Source organism: Pholis gunnellus (assembly GCF_910591455.1).
Source record: "Pholis gunnellus genome assembly, chromosome: 8".
Classification (NCBI taxonomy): domain Eukaryota; kingdom Metazoa; phylum Chordata; class Actinopteri; order Perciformes; family Pholidae; genus Pholis; species Pholis gunnellus.
Window position 1 is genome coordinate 22,117,320 of NC_136534.1, and position 20,050 is coordinate 22,137,369.

Sequence of the window (20,050 nt, forward strand, 5' to 3'; positions counted from 1 at the left end):
CTAATTATGACAGTTTCACACAAACGTGATGACATTTTGAACATACATGGATGTAAACTGCAACTTGACTGGTTGGTAGAGGCAAACAACCATGAGGCGGTCATTGTTTTATGAATGTTTTACGATTTTTTTTCATTTCACAACATCAATTTTGGCTATTATGGATAGGTCCATTACATGAAATGAATTAACGTCATTCATGATCTCTAGATAACAATATGTGTGACAAAATAATCTCAACTCAAAGGTCCACTTACCAGATTTATTTGGAGCTTTCAACCACATTTCATGGTGTGAGATGGTGGTTTAAAGCTTCGAAACAGCTAGTAAGCGGACCTTTGAGGTGGGATTATTTTGTCACACATTTTGGTTGAATGGTCACAAATTATTTCAGCAACATTTTTCTCTTGCTGTACTGGTGACATGCCACCAACCAGAGCTTGTAAACATACTTTGTCAAGTTGAATTCTGATGAATAGGTTTGATATTTTGTGCTGAGTAGTTTTTTTAGTGTTTACTCTGAGGTATGTGTGCCTGATGAAGTCAATATGAATTTATCCGCGATACCCCAATAGAGAATAGTTTGGGCTGATACTTGCTGGGTATTGATTTGGAGTGCTCATTAAAGAATAATGGAGCTAGCTTTCCTATTGGACGGTGAGGCCTGAATGTAATTTCGACTCATATCACACCTGCAGTTCCTCTGCAAATACTGAGAATAAGGCCAGAGATCTAATCAAATCCCCGTAATATCTCCTGTTTTTGTTCTTTCAGTTCACATTCAACATCAGTGAACATTTTTTTCCCCCCAAGAGTACATTCTCTAAAGCAGGCTTTTTGTTTTCTCTGGCTTATGTAAGAGCACAAAGCTGCAATGTGCAGATTGAAGTTTTATTATGTGCTCACATGCTGGAAGCAAGATTCAACAAACTCGGCAGCTAAACAAATTATATTCAAGAGCTTGGCCATTTTGTCAGAAAAAAACAAACCAAGAGAAATGGAGGCTGCAAGCGAACATCACAAAAGTGGGCCGAGACTTTTCTTACGGGTCTAAACACATTTTATATTGTGTCTGTGTTGCATTAAATGCATGAGTAGGAAAGTGTCCAGATGCATGCAGGAGCACCTGAAAATAGAACTTTAACACATGAACGACTTCTCAGAGGCAAAGCTGCTCAAGAGGCAGAAGTAATCTCCTCAGTCTCAGATGTTGGCAAAACATTTTTACCTTATTGCTCATTTCCATCCTGTTTTTTTTCACTTCTGTACTGCTTGTTCACATGTTGGAGAACGACGTTACAGTCTGCATCGTTTCCACACATGTCTTCCCGAGGAGCCAATGTCAGCAGCAGCAATAACCGGAAGAGATGAAAAACCTTGAAGAACAAGATCTATTGCTTTTGTCACGAGGCTGGAGTTTGTGACTAACAGTGCTAATCGTTTATGTAACCTCAGTACTTCACGTTGAGTGCTTATTGGAAAATGTTGTCATGCTGACACACTAAGACTAAATTGGTAAACATGCCCTGTGAACGTCAGTCAGCTTGTTAGCATTGTCATTGTGTCATTAGCATTTAACTACTTTAGTAAAATTACCTGCATTTATTTTGATTTCTTTTGGCTGGATGACACAGTTGGAGTTGTGCTTCAGGAAATGAATGTTTTTTTTTTTAGCTGATTGTATTTGCCAGGCCCCGGAGAGAAGGCGGAGTATTTAGTTTAAGACCGAGCGGTGAAATAACACGTTATGTGTATGACACGAAAATAAAGAAATCAGTCAAACTAGCTGCTAGCATGGCTGCAGACCTTTTAAGTAATCCTTTAGTAAAGCTTTTCATCACGAGTCGTGTTTACAGAGAAATGATTCTATCCTAGACTGTCTTAAAATGTTGGTCATGATAAAAGCTAACTAGACGGTTCGCTGAAGTAATTTTAAGTAACTGAAGCATTAAAGCATGTCCTCTGACCTGCAGCGGATTCTTCTGACATTAGCTGAACAAGCTCCCCCTGACTCTGTGGGTACACCATTGGACTGTAGACTACTGTGTACACTGGGGCTCTGTTAGAAATCACAGACTAACATACTATGCATACTAAGTATGACATAAAATTTAAGTATGACATAAAATGGAGTGTGTAGTGCGTTGGAACCGCATAGTAAGGGGATTGTGAGAACAGGAGACACGCCTGGATGTAAAGGCCTACTACATTAGCATGAATGTGAATGCATTGCAGCAGCTCTTCATGCTGTCATGGCGGACTGCGAGGCAGTTAAGAGGAAAAACCTGAGAGCTAACATGTATGATGTGCTGTAGAAAACCTTTTTTAGAAAACACTAAGATATTCAATAATTAAAATGTGCCTTCAAATAATACTGGAAAAGGTTAAATTATGTGGAAGAGATAATGAATTTATTAATTTACATTTGTGATCAAGAATTTTCATTCAACATTAGCTCGGACCGGTAATGTGGTGATCGATACAGTTATGTGATGCAGAGAGTTCGTATTGCTTACTTCAGGGAGAACAGTCTGCTGGTAATGGCATACTTAGTTGGTATTTTAGTGAGCAGTGTGTATACTCATTGAGTACGTAGTGTGCAGCAGGTTAGTCTGCTATTTCGAACATAATCTCGTTCTGAAATGTAGTTTTCCATGTTTCAGTTGGCCCTTTGGGTTTTCATTTGACAAAATTACGTTTTATCACCAATTTAATATAAATAATGGACAAATAAAAGTGTTGAAACACATTACAACTATTGCCTCATCTCTAGCGGTGGTTTAGTGTCTTCCAGCTCAATGTTTTTGATCAACTTTTTCATCCAGTTTAATTCCTCTCATCAACCCTGTTTCCAGACGCAGCAGTTCAGTTGTTTTCTTGAAGAGGAAGTTAGCGATTAGCTGGTGAACAGTGTGAAGCATAGCGCAGCTACAGAGACAGATATTTACCGCTGGAGTTGGCGGAGACTAAAACTGAGCTAATACTGAATATTGAACTCATCAAGTGCCCAGAAACACGAGTCTAAAGGAATGCTGATGTCTGCTCTGCTGTTTGTCTAAGTAACATGTTACAATAACAACTGTATAAGATGTTAATATGTCAATGTTGTGTTTGTGTGCTGGTCATTTGGCCACTCCCATTGAGCTTTTGGGCAATCAATACCATTAATTCCTCATCCAAAGCACGTTGACCTCTGCTACATGTTTGTGTTACAGCGACTCCATCTCCCAGTTATCATGCATTTACCTTTCTATAACTCCCCGTGTCTCGGCCTCCTTCTCTTTTGTGGTTCTTCTGGTTCCCCAGTGCTGCTGTGCGCGCGGGTGTGGACCTCCCTGGAGAACGGCCGGGTGACGGTGAAGCCCCCCGGGCAGCCAGTGGAGGGGACGGTGCTCCATTACAGCTGCCACGCCGGCTTCATCCTGGAGGGCAGAAACATCAGCCATTGCACTAAACTGGGCAAGTGGGACGCGCCCAAACCCACCTGCCTCTGTGAGTATCTAAGCCAGTGTGACGAAATGAGATTTTACATTAAGCTTCCAATTACAGTGGAATTAAGAATACGATGTGGTGTGGTGGGATGCCTTGTCTCGGGGGAGATTCAGTCGGGGTCTGCAGGCTAAATGACAACACAGACGGTGATTAATGTTATCTACATTATCGCTGCAGCCGGTGTAGAGAAGCAGTCAGCGAACATTTTAACCACAGGGACCAACTTTGTATCAATGTTTCTGATATAAATTCTCAATATCAATCAAGTAGACACAAATAAATCTGAAATTAGAATCCCTGCCTTTTTTGTTTACCACTGAAGAAAAGATTAAGAAAAAGATACATTTTTTAAAGCTATTTTTTTTCTATTAATCGATTCATAGACTGACAAGTAATCTGGAACTATTTTGATAATCAATTAATTGTGTAAGTCGATTTCCCCGCCCCAAAAAAAAGCCAATCATTCTCCGGTTCCACATTCTCAAATGTGACGACTAGACGCTTTTCTTTGTCGTATATGAAACTAAAGTGAATGTTTTTGAGTTCCTGAAATAAAACAAGCGATTTAATGTCATTCCCTTGGCCTACATATTACAGTGGAAATCGATTGTTCTTTAATGAAATAATTTCCAGTTCATGCATTTAAATCCCGAACTCATCCTTTATTGGCAGAAACGTTCCTTGTATTCAAGTAAACAGACGACATCCACCTCATTACACAGAGATGGCTCACTTTGTGCAGCCATGCCTCACAAACATGGGAACACGAGGTTTTAAAGATGACGGATAATTACAAACACCTGCTCTCCCGACGGCGAAGCGACGGTTGCTAGGCAATAAATGATCCAACCAATCAGAGCGCAATCCACGAGAGTTTAGTTCAGACGATCGGCACAGGCAGGTAAAAAACAACAACAATGGTGAACACCTGACGTCCCACGCGTTAAACTACTGTGCACACTGGATAAACACGCGATGCATATATAGGACGAGAGTGTGAGCGGATATTCGAGATATCATCGACACCCGAGAGTGTTCCTCGCTTACAACAGTTGGCAGGTCTGAAAGGATTTGTCCAAAATTAGGACAAATAAATGAGGATTTACTGAAAGATACGAGAGCGCCAACTGGTCATCAGAGGAGTTGGCATGGCAACCGACTAAAGTTGCTATGGGAATGGTTGTATTGAAAGAGATGAAAGAGGGAACTAGCAGCACAGTTGGACCGTGGAACTGAGGAGTAGGTGACTTATTGTGTAATAGTTTTTTAAGAAGAATCTAGAAGATGCTCTAGAATTCACTCCTGTACTCTGACTGTTTATTTCTTCTATGTTGTTGCTTTGAGGTTGTCTGTGGTACCGACACTATATGTAACTATAGATTTAAATATTCTATATTATTTGTGGCGTAAACTATCGTAGGATTACATAATATTAACCACAGGAAAGTACTGCTCAGCATCCAGTGCTCACTACAATGATGTGTTGCTGCCATCTAGTGGACAGAAATAATTAGATTTGTCTCTTTTTTGCTTTACTGCACCAATTTATTTAACTAATTATACATTAACACGGTTAGGATTTCCCATCAAATTCAATGTGCAATGATCTTTTCCTTCTTGTTAAATGTTCTGTTTTCTCATTTTTTAATCAACTGTTCTTTTTTGCTTCTTTCTGTGTTTGCCGGCCAAAGATGACAGAAACTACACAGGTATGGGAACCTTTCTTTCTTACTATCATGTCCATGATAACCAAGTATTACAACAATGCAATAGTTCATTAGTTATGTGTATTATTGTGTGGTGTTATGTGTCACTAAAACATTAAACATTTGTACATTAACTATGCACAAAAACATATACAAAACAAGGTTTAATGCAAAAAATAAAAATCAGAAATGAAGGACATTTTACTGAAATGTGTACCCCTTAAAATATCATGTAATCATTATGAATAACACGTGAAGTGTCTCTCCCAGAACACATAAGCGTTCTGTTTTTATAGCTAACGGTAATGTACCTGAACGTAACTGTGCTCACAGAGATGTTTGATCTTTTAGTTAAACTTCAGGCTTTACGATACTGTGCTGCAGATGCAATGTGTGCTCTAGCCACAAGAGGGCAGCAGCAGCCTAAAGCACTGACATGTGGCTGGAAAAAGAAATCTGACTTCACAGGGAAAAGGAAACTTCTTCTATGAACAGCTTGTCCAATTAAAGATGATTTTTTTTTCTGCCTTGAGAAACGAGATCATTGAAGTCGTACACTCAGTTAAATAAATTACTTTTCATATCTAATATTAGAGCACATACATTTTTATCTGACAGCGTTCCCATCAGCTGCCCACCTGCCAAGTGAACACGAGGAACATGTTTCTACCCCTGAGTATTGAGCAAATCCCTCTTTTATGAATCAAAAGCACAGAAAGAGAGAAGATTAAGACGATGTAATCTGCTCAGGAGCATCTTTAGTGAGGTAGCATGTTCAACTCAGTTCATTTTAATTTCAAAGTTTTAATGAAAAATGCATATTAGTTTGATGCTAATCATGCTCCTGCTCTCTAGAGGTAGAGAAAGGTGGATTTTGAAAATAAAGAAGGTCAACTGTGATTTTGTCACCTAAATATAATCAGGTGTGGAATATCCTGCTCACTGACCCCACACCGACACACGGCGCTATTAGACCTGCAGTTTGCAACAGGTCATTTCTGAAAATGACCTTAATGTGCCTCGGCAGCAAAAAATAATGAGTCAAAACATCAACTTCAGTGCAGATGTTTTATCTGATCAAGGCAAAGGATGATGAATACATGTGTTACTGTTGCACGACGGCTCACCCTCTTGCACGGTTATGTCACCACATTAGGAATTGGCAAGATACTGAATCATACACGAGCTGCGATCACAACACTCACTAATGAATTAGGCATAGACCTGTTTCACGAGACGAACACACCTGTTCCCTCACACACGCGCTACTCATGCACACACACACACACACACTGTGCACAAACTAAACTTCAGATATAGTTTCAGGCAAGTAATCCCAGAAGTTGCTGATAAAAAAAAAAAACTTTCCAAATGTCACGGACAGACTTGACAAACACATAATTAACAAAGCAGCAGAGAACACTGTTTCCTCAAATAGAAATTTCCATCTTCTGTCTCAATAGTGACCTCCTTCTGGGTCTGCTCTCTCTCTCTCTCTCTCTCTCTCTCTCTCTCTCTCTCTCCACTGCATGTGCCATCACCACCCACTTACTGCCTCCTCAGCGGGAGAAAGGTTAATACCCTGCTCCTGTCTGTGTCTGCTCTACTCTGTGTGTGTGTGTGTGTGTGTGTGTGTGTGTGTGTGTGTGTGCAACCACATATATGCAGTAGGATTGCATTTCTAGCTTCTGTTTCCTCCAAGTGCTGTATAACAAAACCACCAGCGTCAAAAGAAACAAAGCAGCAAACAAGCTAATAAACTCTGTATATACTGTATGTATATGTACGTATGTACTCAGTATTATATATTTATACTATTCTGTTTAATAATCTATCTAATCTTTTTGGGATGATTGTTTTTTAGAATGTAGAAGCAGTCACATTCATTAAAGCAAAAGGATGGCATTGTTCTAAATATATATATATATATTTATTTGAGCTCTTATTTGAAAAGCAGTACTGCATTATTAGTCCATGTCCCATTTGTGATTGAAACATTGTGTTTATGTAAACTAAAAACTGTTAGTGAGATTACATTTATTTTGTCTTTTTGACAAAGAAGAAACCTGGTCGTTACTAGCGAATGTCACTAAAACAGGAATAAAGACAGCATTTGTTGGAGACTATTTTCAGTGGTGGACTAATACAGGTCTGGTGCACTGAGGAGTATTTACAGCAGCAGGACAGTGTCTGTGGGACTGACTCAAAATAAACTACAGTACCCCTGTTCATCGTAATCAAAGCACATGAAGGCTCACTGATGTGTTTTTTATAGTTTTGACAACAATAGAATCCAGCTGCCGTACAAAGTAAGAGCTTTATGAAACAGAGGAATAAGATATATCAGCCGTCGGCCACACAGAACAGCACCACTAGTAGTGGTAAAGCCGGATTAATTCATTGTTGGTTTTGGTTCTTTCATGGGATTTGTTGAAAATAAGACAAAACATGGCCGCCCTCATCCTTTAAAAGATGGGCTGTATCATTGGGATTTTAGCAGTGCTTTAATCTTGGCATGTGAGTCATCTGTTCAGTCGCACGTGACAACAAATGGAATTTTAAAGCTGATGAATTCAGTCTTAAAACGCTGTGATATAGCAGGCAATATTCCTCCTTCATGTCTATGTTCACAAAAGTGGTTCACCAAATGTTGCTATAAAGCTATGCCCTAGTGGCAGGGTATTTTTTACAGTCGAACAATGAACTTGTTATTCTCAACTCCCCTCCACCCTGATATCCAGGCATGATGTATTACTCTAATAACCGAGGCGCTGCAGAGTATTGGGAACTAGTGTGTGTTGAGCTCCTGCTGCTGCTGCTGCTGCTGCTGCTGCTGGACAACTTATGTAATGATGATGCTGTATCGAAGTTACAGCTTTTTACTGCATGATGAACTATATTTTTATAGCATGCTGGCCAACATTTATGCTCCTATAAATTGTTCTTGCAATAATTCTGGCGCTGTAATGTGTAAAATACATGCTGCGTTTTCACCTTGCCCATCTGGCACAACAAGCAAAGTCAGACCAGCACAAAGATTGCCTTATGAAACACTCTTTGACCGAAGTCTCATCTCTACACAAAGAAACGGGATGTGACTCGTACAGTCAGCATTGTGGGGGAAAAAAAACAACCCCTCACTGAATAACATGCCAGCGTCTTGCGAATTTAAAACAGTCCGATTGATTTGACTCAATACATTTTGTCATCACAATCATTTTCACAACGATTCAGATTGAATAACAAGCGCTCTGCAAGTGGAGGACAGTGTAATCAGCTGTTACAAAAAGGGAACATTCAAAACGGTATGTTCCCCCTCTAACAACATCTGCCAGGAAGAAAAACAGGCCATTACCCTGAAGGATGCCCAGTGTGCAAAACTGCACACACACACAAGCGTACAGTACGAGGCCCCTCATTGAAGCGGCTCAGCAACATGTTACAGCGCTCGTGTCTCCGCTGCGTCTTCTCCAGGCTGTGCCACAGTTAATGTCTCCTCTGAATATGGTATTTTGCCACCACCGGGGGTTGTTAAACACTGTACTCTCCCATGCTGGTGCGTCTCGCATGTGTCGGCTGTAGGATTACGGAGCGGTAAAAAAAAAAAAAAAGAATATAAAGTTCACGGCTGAATAATTGATAGCGCGTTGGATGGGTCACGGTGTGGAAGTGGAAGGCAAATGCCAGCCGATGATCACTACACTCACCTCAGCCTGTGAGGCCTTGTTAGCAGCTGGATCTTAATAGCTCTCTGCTACATGGAAATATCCAGATAATGAGATTTGGGTAATGAACCAGGGTGATATAATAGTCATACTCCATCGCCTAACTACAGAGTGTTTTTAATTTAGAAATAATGGTCTTCTTCTCAATTGCTGCAGTAAGTAATTTTCAAAAGGGAACTTTAACACTGACATTACGTTGCAATTAGAACGCTTGCACGAGGACTACAAAAACCAGAGCATGAAATGAAATAACAGTATTGTTTGCAAAGTAAAGGTCTCAGGTAACGAGCTGTTAACCTTTAACATCCCTTAAAAGATTCATCAAAATCAAATGAAGTTGGCAGATGTGTCTCCAAAAGCATCAAAAATCCATTTTGGAAAAATGACTTTCGGATCATTCTTTTTCTTTGTGGTGGAAAATGCTTAACTTTAATTAGTTTTTCCTTTATTTAAGATCACATTACAGAAGCTGTTCACACGGTCGTCTTTAGTTAGATACTTTTACAGAATGATCCATCTTTTCAGTTTTTAAGATCTGATTGTAGAACACAAAAATAGAACGTGCGGTTTTTCATTTGAGATGAAGAAAGCAACAAATATTGAGCTAAATAAATACATTTAATAAATAAACAAATTTAGAAAGAAGGGTGTTTTGAGGAAATGTCCACTTTACACTTCTCCCAAATGTATTCAAATGTATTTTCCTTAAGCCTCATGTAGAAGGGGATTCTTTCCATTATAAATATCTAAATAATGATATCATACCAGTATTCTATAGATGGGATGTCTGGTGTAAGCCATTTATTTGTATTTGCCTTATAGCAGCTACTCTCAATATTTCAAATACGTATTTAGTTTTTGTGTTTGTGGATGTATGTTGTAATTCTTGCCCTAAATGTAGTCACCAATTCTGTATAAATCGTGTGCCTCGTCATTTTGAACTGCAAAGGCTTAAAGGCCATTGTGCCTGACTTTGTGTGTACTTGGTATGTGTGTCAGATGGTGTGGGTGCATGCTCGCATGTCTTTGTGTGTCGGAGTTACAAATAGGGACTGTGCTGGATGTGAACAGTGGAGATTCAAACAGGTGTGCAGGGAGCCCAGTTCCTCTCTTATCTGCACTAACTGCATTGCTGTTTCCAGAAATAAAATGAAATGAAGTCAGCCCTGACTGATACTGCCTGCCACATTTCTTGCTGATTTCTCAAAGCAGCTTCTGCAGCACTGTATGGACTTGGCCGTGGAGAGGAGGCAGAGATGAAACGGTCTATGAATTAGCAGAGGTGGTTACAGAGCCGGGTTGCTCACTGCTCGTGTGTGCTGGGCCAGTAAGCATGGTTTGCTATTGATTTTGCAGGTCAAGCAGCAGCTAGGTATCTGTGTTAAAGCCAGGCCAGAAGTTACATGTTAACGTTGTTTCAGCAGGATTTAAGTGATTATTGATCGTGCAGGTTCATATGTTTTTTTAGCGATAGCACCAGCTCTGGGGATGGCGATGTCAGTCTGTGTGTCCACAACTTTGATCACAGGTAGAAATATCTCAACAAATATTTGATGGATTGGCATACAATTCTGTACAGGCATTCGTGCTACCCAGAGGATACACCCTCCTTACTTTGGAGATCCCCTGACTTTTCTTTGTGGAAGGATTGCCATGAAATTTCATTCATTTTTAATTATTATTTAACTTCCCCTGTTAAAATGTAAATGTGTCCAATGCTTTGGTTTATGACCAAATACCTGCAAAGCTATGACATTCTCATAAAGCCTCAGCTGTACTCGTGTTTATTGCTAATTAGCAACTTTTAGCACACTAAGATGGTTTTTGCATGCACTACATCACTGCTGACACCGCTTTGATTATTTAATGTTATTTACCACACAGCTGCCGGATCAATATATTAATCAATACAAGACATTGCTTTTTCACCACGTCGCCCGAGTCCTACCGAGACTGCAAAAGAACCAAATCCATGCGCACTTGGCATAAACGACTCTGACTCTCTGGTGACGTCACATTTGGCCTCCTGGAGCTGATGCATTGATCATAAATTGATTATGGACCCGCTAGCATGTAGTGTGAGCCAGCTGCAGCAAGTGGTGGGAGTAAAAGGAGCCGAATGCAAAGAGGAACATGTGACCAAAAAAAATAAAAAAGAGGTCGTGTGGGACTCTGGTGGAATAGATGCACTGTTTTAAGTTAAGCACAGCGTGTAACTCATTAGAAAACCATTGAGGAGATTGTGCCCAGAGCCCCCTCCTAACCACTCATCTCTCTCTCTCTCACTCTCCCCCCTCTCTCTTTCTCAGCATACATTTCAGACTCGTCCTGGCTCACTCTCTCTCTCTCTCTCTCTCTCTCTCACACACACACACATACACAAACACACTCACACACACACACACTCTCTCAGCCTGCCGGTGCTGCAGTGGATCAGACGCAGAGCTCAGGCGCGCCTGCTTTTCCGCGGCAAATCGTCTCATCTGTTGGAATACGGCTGCGTTAAAGGGGGGGGGGGGAGAGAGATGCTGCCTGCTATTTTCTGCAGCTTCAGCTATCAGTTCACTCTCCGGTTGTTGTTGTTGTTGTTGGGTTTTTTCTAGCTGCAGCTCCCAATCCACACTCATTTGACCCGGTTGACGTGTTCTGCGCGGACTCCACTCTCTTAATTCGCGCGTCCTCTTTTCTTTCTTTTTGGAGCGTGAGCCAATATTCATGATCGATTGCAAGCAGAAAGCGATGCGTTAGTTCAGTCGCGCCGAACGCGTGGAATTGCGGAGATATGGCTTGGATTGCAGGATTGAAACTCGACTGCCGAGCATCTCGAGGCGAGCAGCAGCGTCCTCACATGATCGCTCCGAGTCTGAACTGTGTTTGACTTCGTCCCCCCCCCCCAAAAAAAACAATCCAGCATGCTATGTATAATTAACCATGCATTATGCTAAATGATACGCCGACTCAATTATTTACTCGATTTGCTAAACACTTGCAATTAAAAGTAAATAGCTGCAACGTTAAATCCGAACTCGGTCCAGTTTAAAGGAGCCGGACACGTGTTGAGCTCACTTACGTTTTAGTTGCAAAAACAATTTAAAAATACGCTTTGACTCGCGCCTGGCTCGCGCTGCAGCACCGGGAGGGAACCCGCTCCAGTTCAGCTCACCTTGAACCATGCCGGTGGTCTGCAGAAGTCCTCCGCGGGTAACTCGCGCGGCCCGCGGCCATGCGATGTTCCTCCTCCGGGTATCTCTCATCGCACTTCTCCTCTTCTGGCCTCGGCCATCCGCAGGCAAGAAGAAGCTGTACATCGGAGCGCTGTTCCCCATGAGCGGAGGCTGGCCCGGCGGCCAGGCGTGCATGCCCTCCGCTCAGATGGCCCTGGATCTGGTGAACAACAGGAGCGACATCCTGCCGGACTACGAGCTGGAGCTCATCCACTACGACAGCATGGTGAGTGCATATGGATGGGGAGTCAGAGGAGGTGCGCGCTCAAGTGATGTGCAGTGTCAGTCAGCGAGGGGGTCTAATCATCCGCCTCTCAAATTATCACGAGGAGCAACTGACTCTCTTGTGTCATGTTAAGTGTGCCGCAAGTCACCTGTCACCACTGTTTGTGATGTGTTTCATTTTGATGCTTCCTCTTGCAATGGAACGACGTTTCCTGACTTTATGGAGCTAATTATATTTCCCACCTTGGTTTTTATTTTTAGAATCGTGGCAGGTATATTAAATGTCACTTTGCCAAAATCAACAGGACAGGGCTGCGAGTTTAGGAACACCTGCCTACCTTTTCCCAAGTCACAGATCTCAAAGAGGAGCTTTCATTAAAAAGGTCACCCCGCTGATAAGTAACCCTCAAGTCTTCACTCTGCCTCACAAAGGGGGCTGCCATGCAATGTACAGTGCTGGGTTAGTGTTCAATGAACAAACACACCTCCCGCTTGTTGCTCATCAATCATTAATCACGGTGGTATTTTAAAATGTCAACATTATCAACGAATATAAATCCAATATCCGCCCCCTGACTGGTTTCATTTCCCCTGGCTGCCCCAGATTACCACCCACTACACTGACATAGACTTTAATTAAAAAAGCACATTATTTATCTCTGTAAAAAAAAACTCAAATGCTCTTGCTATTTACGCCTTGTTGCTACCTGTCCTAATTGCTATTCTGAAAGTTCTTCCTCCAAAAGGAACCATTTTTCTCATCAGCGGGATGAGTGGAGACGCAGGAAAACAATTACTGGATATCCCCTCTGTTGGGTTATTATCAATCATGCTGCAGGACAGATGCCTGGAGAGCGGCCGGGGCACCAAACAGTTAACTGTACTGGGACTGGTTAGAAATTTGCTACGAGCTTTATTCTGATTGGTGTACAAGGCTCTGCATTGGAATCCTGTTAAACAGAATAGCAGGGGGAGAGCAAATGTGTGTGTGTGTGTGTGTGTGTGTGTGTGAGAGAGAGAGAGAGAGAAAGAGAGAGAGAGAGAGAGTTGGCATGGCAACACAGTTACTCTTGAAGCAAACCACAGAAACAAATAAGATTTCGGCTCTGTGAAAATATGTGTGCAAATTCATATGCTGGATGTATGCAGAGCTGATAGTGCAGTGCATGCTTATTCCCAGTGTGTCACGCATACACCTTGTTCTTTGCAATCAAATGCTAAACAGATCAAACGTGTGCGTGCATCCCCCTGATTACAAGTGTAGTGAAGCGGGCAGCTGCAGATGTAGCTGCCGTATAAACATAAAGATAAAGCAATGGCATGAGCACATTTCATAGGGATTGGGAGAAAACATCGCTCCCCGTGCTTCAGGAGTCACTGGCGCCTCCGGCTCGATAAATAGATGCAGATCCGTTGAATATAACAGCTCAAAGAGGCTGGTAGAACATTGTCTGAGCAACGCTGGCTAATTCCTTGAATTAAGTCCAGGAGGGAATTTATTGCTCATTGCTCAGGGTACAGTGTGTTTGGAATGAGTGTTTTTTTTCTTTTTTTTTTACCTTCTCATTGCAATCATGTCTCACCTGGCTGGAATAGTAATCAGGATCTTATTCTCTGAGAGGTTGAAAAGCTATTATATGTAAAGGGATTAATTAGCTATGATATTTACATGCAGTTATGACGGCTCACGCCTCGTTCTTGTTTGGTCAGGGAGCGAATCTCGAATAACTCTTTTGTTTAACTGGGAGATTAAGACAAGGGCGTAACTGGTCCTTTGTTTGCATCTCCTGATCAAAGCCGGAGAAGTGTAATTACGCAGCAGAGTCTCTTGACCTGAATTTATCACGATGAGGAACTTTTTTTTTTTTTATCGCGTCTTTCAAGTCTAACAGCTCGTAAACAGCGGCATTGAGAAAACGGCACGCGTTAAAGTTTGACTTGGATTTGGCAGACAGGTTGCCTAAACACACATTCCCACACCAGTGACCATTAGATTTGGGAGTATCAAGCGATGTTCTCAGCTTGTTCAACATCATAAAATATTCATGAAGCTCAACACTTAATCCCAGCCTGTCCCTTTAATGGATGCAGATACCCCGTGGTAGCAGAACGGCTTGTTTCTCTGGCTATTCTGGCGACAGCATCAGACTATTTACAGCCTTCTGAGATCTACACACACACACACACGGACAGACGCGTACACACACACACACACACACACACATGCTGTACGTGCAGACACACACTCTCCGCGCAGGCCGTTGCCATGGATATATCAAAGCCGAGACTGCAAACTTTGATCAATTATTAACTGTGATGGAGTGAGACAGTGGAGATACAGAGAAATGGTGAAACAAGGTGCTTCCCTCACTCTTGTCCTTTATTTTAATTGGCAGCCGTGACACCATTTCCCCATTCACTGTGGCATAACCAGTTTTCATCACTGGTCCCCATGCATGTCATGCATTGGCATACAAGCCTGAATACGGGCGGCAGATGTAATTATGAGGAAATTAGTAGATGTAGCTGCGCATGCTTTGAGATTCAACACAGAGGCTGTCCCCCAGGCCCTTATCTTATCCCCTCTTCACACTCTTTTTATATTATTCAATCTGGAGTGTAATTAGAGAGTGTATTAGGACGAGCCAGTGTCTTCACCCGCTCTCCTCAGCCCAGGGAACATTGGGTTTCTTTCAAAGGTCCTCGCAAGCTGGGTTTGACTGATTGGAAAGGCTGCATCGGCATGTTAACGACAACACTGTTATTGGCTCGGGGAATTTCAGAAACCAAGGACAGCGAGAGAGGTGGCGGTGCTATGTCACGTATGTGTGCACATGTAGCTGTGCAGCGAGTGCATTTTTTATGACTGGTACACACACTGGTATGCACGAATCTCTTTCTGTGTGTGTGTGTACTTGTTCATCTACCTTTGTGAGCACCAAATCTAGTTCACCTTGAGAGTGAGGACGTTATTGGACAGTCCTCACTTTTTCAAAGGCCTCAGACTTAAAGGGTTTAAGTTGGAATTAGGTTGATGTCAGGTTAAGATTTGGGGTTAGGCATTTAGTGGATGTGGATAAGTTCAGGGTAAGGGGCTAGGGGTTGCGTTATGTCAATAAGTGTCCTCTCAAAGGTAGAAGCACAGCGATGTGTGTGTGTGTCGGTAAATGTGTATGTGAATGTATCGGGAGCCGTCAATCCAGGCGCTCTCATGAGCAAAGGAGGGCTAGAAATGAAAGTGAAATGGTGATGGCTCCAGGGGGTTGTAGAAGACAGACCTCCAAGAATAGCAGAGATTCTTCAACCTTTATGGCATACCTGCCAACACCCCTGTTTTCTCTCTCTATGTTTTTTCATAAGGGATACTGCATGCTTTTTCACCTCTTACTGCCCCGTGTTTCCCTTTTTGTTAGCAAAAGTTTTTTCTTAGTTTCTTTTTTTAACGCTCGTCAAAACACAAGGTTCAGGTATGGAGTCTGATGCAGCTTTGTTCAAGAATAGACCTTCGTTATATCCCTGAACAGTCTGTCAGTAACTCTAAGTGTAGTGACTGAATTATTAAAGTAAATCGAAGCTTTTGCAATTTCCGGTTCCATGCATATTATGAAAATGTGACCTCGTAAGTTCAAAGATCTAAGGCAGACTTATTTAATATGTGACAAGGGATAAAGCATTTTAAGGGCGTTTGTTCACTAGTGATTGGTTTGCCATTCATTTGAATGTTCTCTAACTATATTTGAATATTGTCAGTTTTGTCAGACATTAATAAAAAAAATGAATCTTTAAAATTATATATGAAGATATATTTTTCCATATAAGATACAAAATAATATTGACTAAACACGTTGAGAGGTAACAGTTTATTGTGTAGGTGAAAATAATGACCTAAGCTCTACAAGCTCAGGATCTGCATTGCCTCGGGGAAGGAGGTTGTGTTTTCGGTTTGGCTTGGCTTTGGCAGAAGTCTGTGCTCTCCGAGTGCCCTTCTGATTTAATTCTAATTCCTACACGTTATAAGCTGCGAGTAATTTGGAAAATGTATGCAAACAAGCTGTTATTGAATGCTGTGTGAGGTTGGGTTGTAATGACAGATTTAATATATAATTAAAAGATATTCAGCAAAGAATTAGCCCTCATCAGAGTATAGTTAAAACACTGTAACACCAGAAAGCTAACAAGCTTCTTCTCAGCATGGAGCCAGCCCACAGCCACAGTGACAGGGAACACAAACAACCTCCAGGAAAAGCTGTATTTAAAAAAGGTCTGTGCGTCAATCTGCAGCTCCCTCGCTCGAAGATAACACAGGAATTCATTTTCATGAGGCAGAAGGCAACCGACAGGCTGCAGCTGATTTTTTACCAGAGAGGAGGAAGTGATCTGTGAAATCAGCTGGGGTAGTGATTGATCGGGAGGAAAAAACCTGCAGCCTTTCGGCCCCAGCGCTGTACAAGGTTGCCTATTCCTATACGACATCAATATTGTGAAGCTGCTTCCTCGGTCGATACGAATGCAGGTAACACAGTGGTTTGAGGATGGTTGGCAGTGCATGGGGATAGACTCAGGGAATCTTTTTTACAAGCATGGATTCCAAAACTCTAGTTTAGCCGAGTCCAAAGACATTAACTCCAGGTTTTTCTTGTACTTCCATTGCCGCAGGTGTTTGCGGTGGAGTGTAAATTAAAACAAATGAACTGTCTTTGAGCTTTGATCCCTTGTGATCAATTTGGACATCCAGTTTTCAAGGATTGAATACATTGTTGATGGTTGTTATACATTTGACAGGTTTCAGTTATCCTCTATTGTGTACTCTGCTGCGCATTGGAGTATTTTAATGAAAAGGCAGGTTTTTTTAACCACAGTGACCAAAAAGATGAGACTCTGATCTATAGATATATATTACGTGCTCTTATTCATGTACGTTTTGATAGTAACAGTCTATGAAAGTCTTTCTTTAGGCTCGTGTCCCGTGGGTGGGTGCTCATGGGTTAAAACTTTTGTCATTACAGTGATAAAAACTTGCAAAAAGTATTCATAGAAAATCCTCAAACTTCTCTTGCAGCATAATCAAATTTCTGTCCAGCTGACCAAATTGAATACATTTTGCCAAATACTCTAAACTAACTTTAACAAATAGAGAGTAGAGGTTCATTCTTTACCTTGGAAATACATAACTGTGGCAAAATATCCAAAAGTCAAGGTCTACTTATCAAGCTTCCTCTAAATCTTCTTCACATCAACATCTAGGGTTCAGTGTTGAGTAAGAGATAAGCGAGCTTACTTCTGTAACCCTCTCCTCCTCTCTGCTTGAGGCCTGAGGCTACATTAGCCGCTGCTAGCATAACACACCTGAATCTCTGAAGGAACTATCAGCAGTCAAGTTGAATTGTTGGTAATGTAGGCACCAGCTATTGACAAGGAAGAAGAATGCATGAAATAATAATAGATGATATCTCTGGTCCTTCGATTCTCGATCTTTTTTTGGAAATTCTGTCCATCGTGAGTCCAACAATGTTATAAAAGTCTTTCCGAAAAAAAAAATATATATTTTGCACGAAAGTTCTTAATAAAATGGGAAAATACTAACAAAATAATTTGTTATGTATTTAATTCACAAACGGGGTTTTATACAAAATCATTATTTCATATAAATTATTGAGTATATTACCAAGAAAACATGCTGTATCTTGATATATATTGAATATATATATATATATGTTATATATCGTGATAGAAGACTTTGGCCATATCGCCCAGCCCTAAGTCCACTTCACCCTGCAGCGCAAATCATAGCTGTAAGGTGTAGGTGGCTGCAACGGCATTATTTCAAAAGTTATTGAATGCAAGCGGTTCAGAAGCTTTAAGAAATAACTGAGTGGAGTGTCAGCACATAAACTAATATTAAGTGTGGACGCAGGTTAAGCTCACAGTTAAAACCCTGCTGTGCCCTTTTCTACCGATCTGTTCACCTCACAGTATTATTGCACCGCGGGTGCTGAATCTCCCGCTGATTCTGCGCCCATGCAGGAGACTTTACAGATGCTGTGACCTTTTCTGCCGTCTACAGTGATCACCTTGACGACATGCACAGCTTAAACAAACTAAAGGTCCAAAAAATAAAAGTAATTCAAGCAGAATTCCCCACATGGATATGGACCAATGGAGAAAACCATACAGAGACTTTAATTGGGTTCAGATTGAATTATCTAAGTGCATGACAACATCCTGACTTTCTCTGCGTCGACATGACACCACTATAATTCCACCCAATCTAGAGTTAATGGAAAACACATCAATCAATAAGAAGCCCGGCTATTCCGCATATTCCCTGGTTCTTGAGTGGTGATTACCTCTTCAGCGAGAGCAGAGGGCCGCCTCAAAGAGACAATTCAGCCGCCGATACGAACCCCCCAATTAGGAGCCATATTGGTCGCCGCCATCATCCGCCGCGGTTCGATTGTTTGTGACACTCATCTGGAGTGTATTTTCTTAAAACTGTGCATGCGCACGTGTTTGTGTTTGCGAGCCACATCTCCTCTTCCACGGTGAATCATTGGATGTGTCAGGCCAGTTTATCAGTGACTCTGATGAGCAGCGCGGCGGTGACGGCCTGTCGGTAATCTGGCTGACAGAGCAGTGATGGATCATTCCAGCTGCACTCTCGCCACCCAGACATGCTGTAAATGACTTCATTGGAGGGTTGTAATGACTTGTGATGGCTGCTGTTGTGGTCGTCGGGCTCGTTTTTTGTTTGGTTTCGGCCTGTCTTTCTGTTTTTATGTCTTGATCTGTGGACAGCGTGTTGTGTGTTGATGATACATACTGGCTGTGTGGACGTGAACTCTTCGCTTTCCTTACTCCAGCTTGTCTTCTCCCTTCACATTTGCATCTGCGTGTTTGGTGATTTCCTGCTACTTTTGTGCCATTTTTTTCCCCACCACTTCCTTGACCTTGTCTGTTTTGTTCTTTGCATTTCCCTCACTCGTCCTCTTTTTGTATTACTTTCCTTTTCTCTTCACATTTGCATTGGCCTTTTAGTTCTTCTATGTCATTTCCCTTTACTTTATCTTCTGTTTTCTTCTTCCTGTTTCTGTTTACTGTCGCCTCCATCCCCCACGCTCCATTCCTTATTTGTTCCTCACCCTCTGCTCCCATTTCATCTGTCTCCCTCACCCTTATCTGTCCCATTTCCCCCCCGCTCTGATTCATTCCCCTTTTCCCTCTCTCTCTCCCTCTCTTTCAATCACCTCAAGTCATTTCTCATCCTTATTATTGATCTGTTCATCCGTCCATCCATTAAACACTTTGTCATTTTGTCCTTCCAGTGTGACCCCGGAGAAGCCACCAAGTTGCTGTATGACCTTCTGTACACCGAGCCCATCAAGATCGTCCTGATGCCCGGCTGCAGCGGCGTCTCCACGCTGGTGGCCGAAGCTGCTCGCATGTGGAACCTCATAGTGGTGGGTGTCTCTTTACTGTTCGTGCCCAAGTGCACACTTTCAGGACATTTCTTTTTTGAATCCCCAGTTATTTTAACCCAGAGTATTTTTAAATTGTTGAAGGCGGGGTGCGCACGGAGGGATGTGAGACGTGAGATGCAACATTTGTACCTCTTCTTCATCATTACTCAGTCAAATCCGAACACACAGACATTGGCGGGGGTTTTGGCCTTAAGAATCAT

General features: G+C 41.9%; 1 protein-coding gene across 2 annotated transcripts in view; it reads left to right on the forward strand.

Moving 5' to 3' along the window:
• The window catches only part of gabbr1a (gamma-aminobutyric acid (GABA) B receptor, 1a), a gene marked incomplete at both ends in the record, with an annotated part of 54,426 nt that overhangs the window by 3,352 nt on the left and 31,024 nt on the right, over positions 1-20,050 (forward strand). Inside the window, 4 exons of one of the 2 annotated variants that reach the window (XM_079164903.1) lie at positions 3,307-3,492; positions 5,184-5,201; positions 12,213-12,373; positions 19,695-19,829. In XM_079164903.1, coding sequence (XP_079021029.1) covers positions 3,307-3,492; positions 5,184-5,201; positions 12,213-12,373; positions 19,695-19,829 — 500 coding nt within the window. Of the gene's footprint in view, positions 1-3,306; positions 3,511-5,183; positions 5,202-12,212; positions 12,374-19,694; positions 19,830-20,050 lie in introns of both variants that reach the window. The other variant, XM_079164902.1, reaches the window with a different exon arrangement.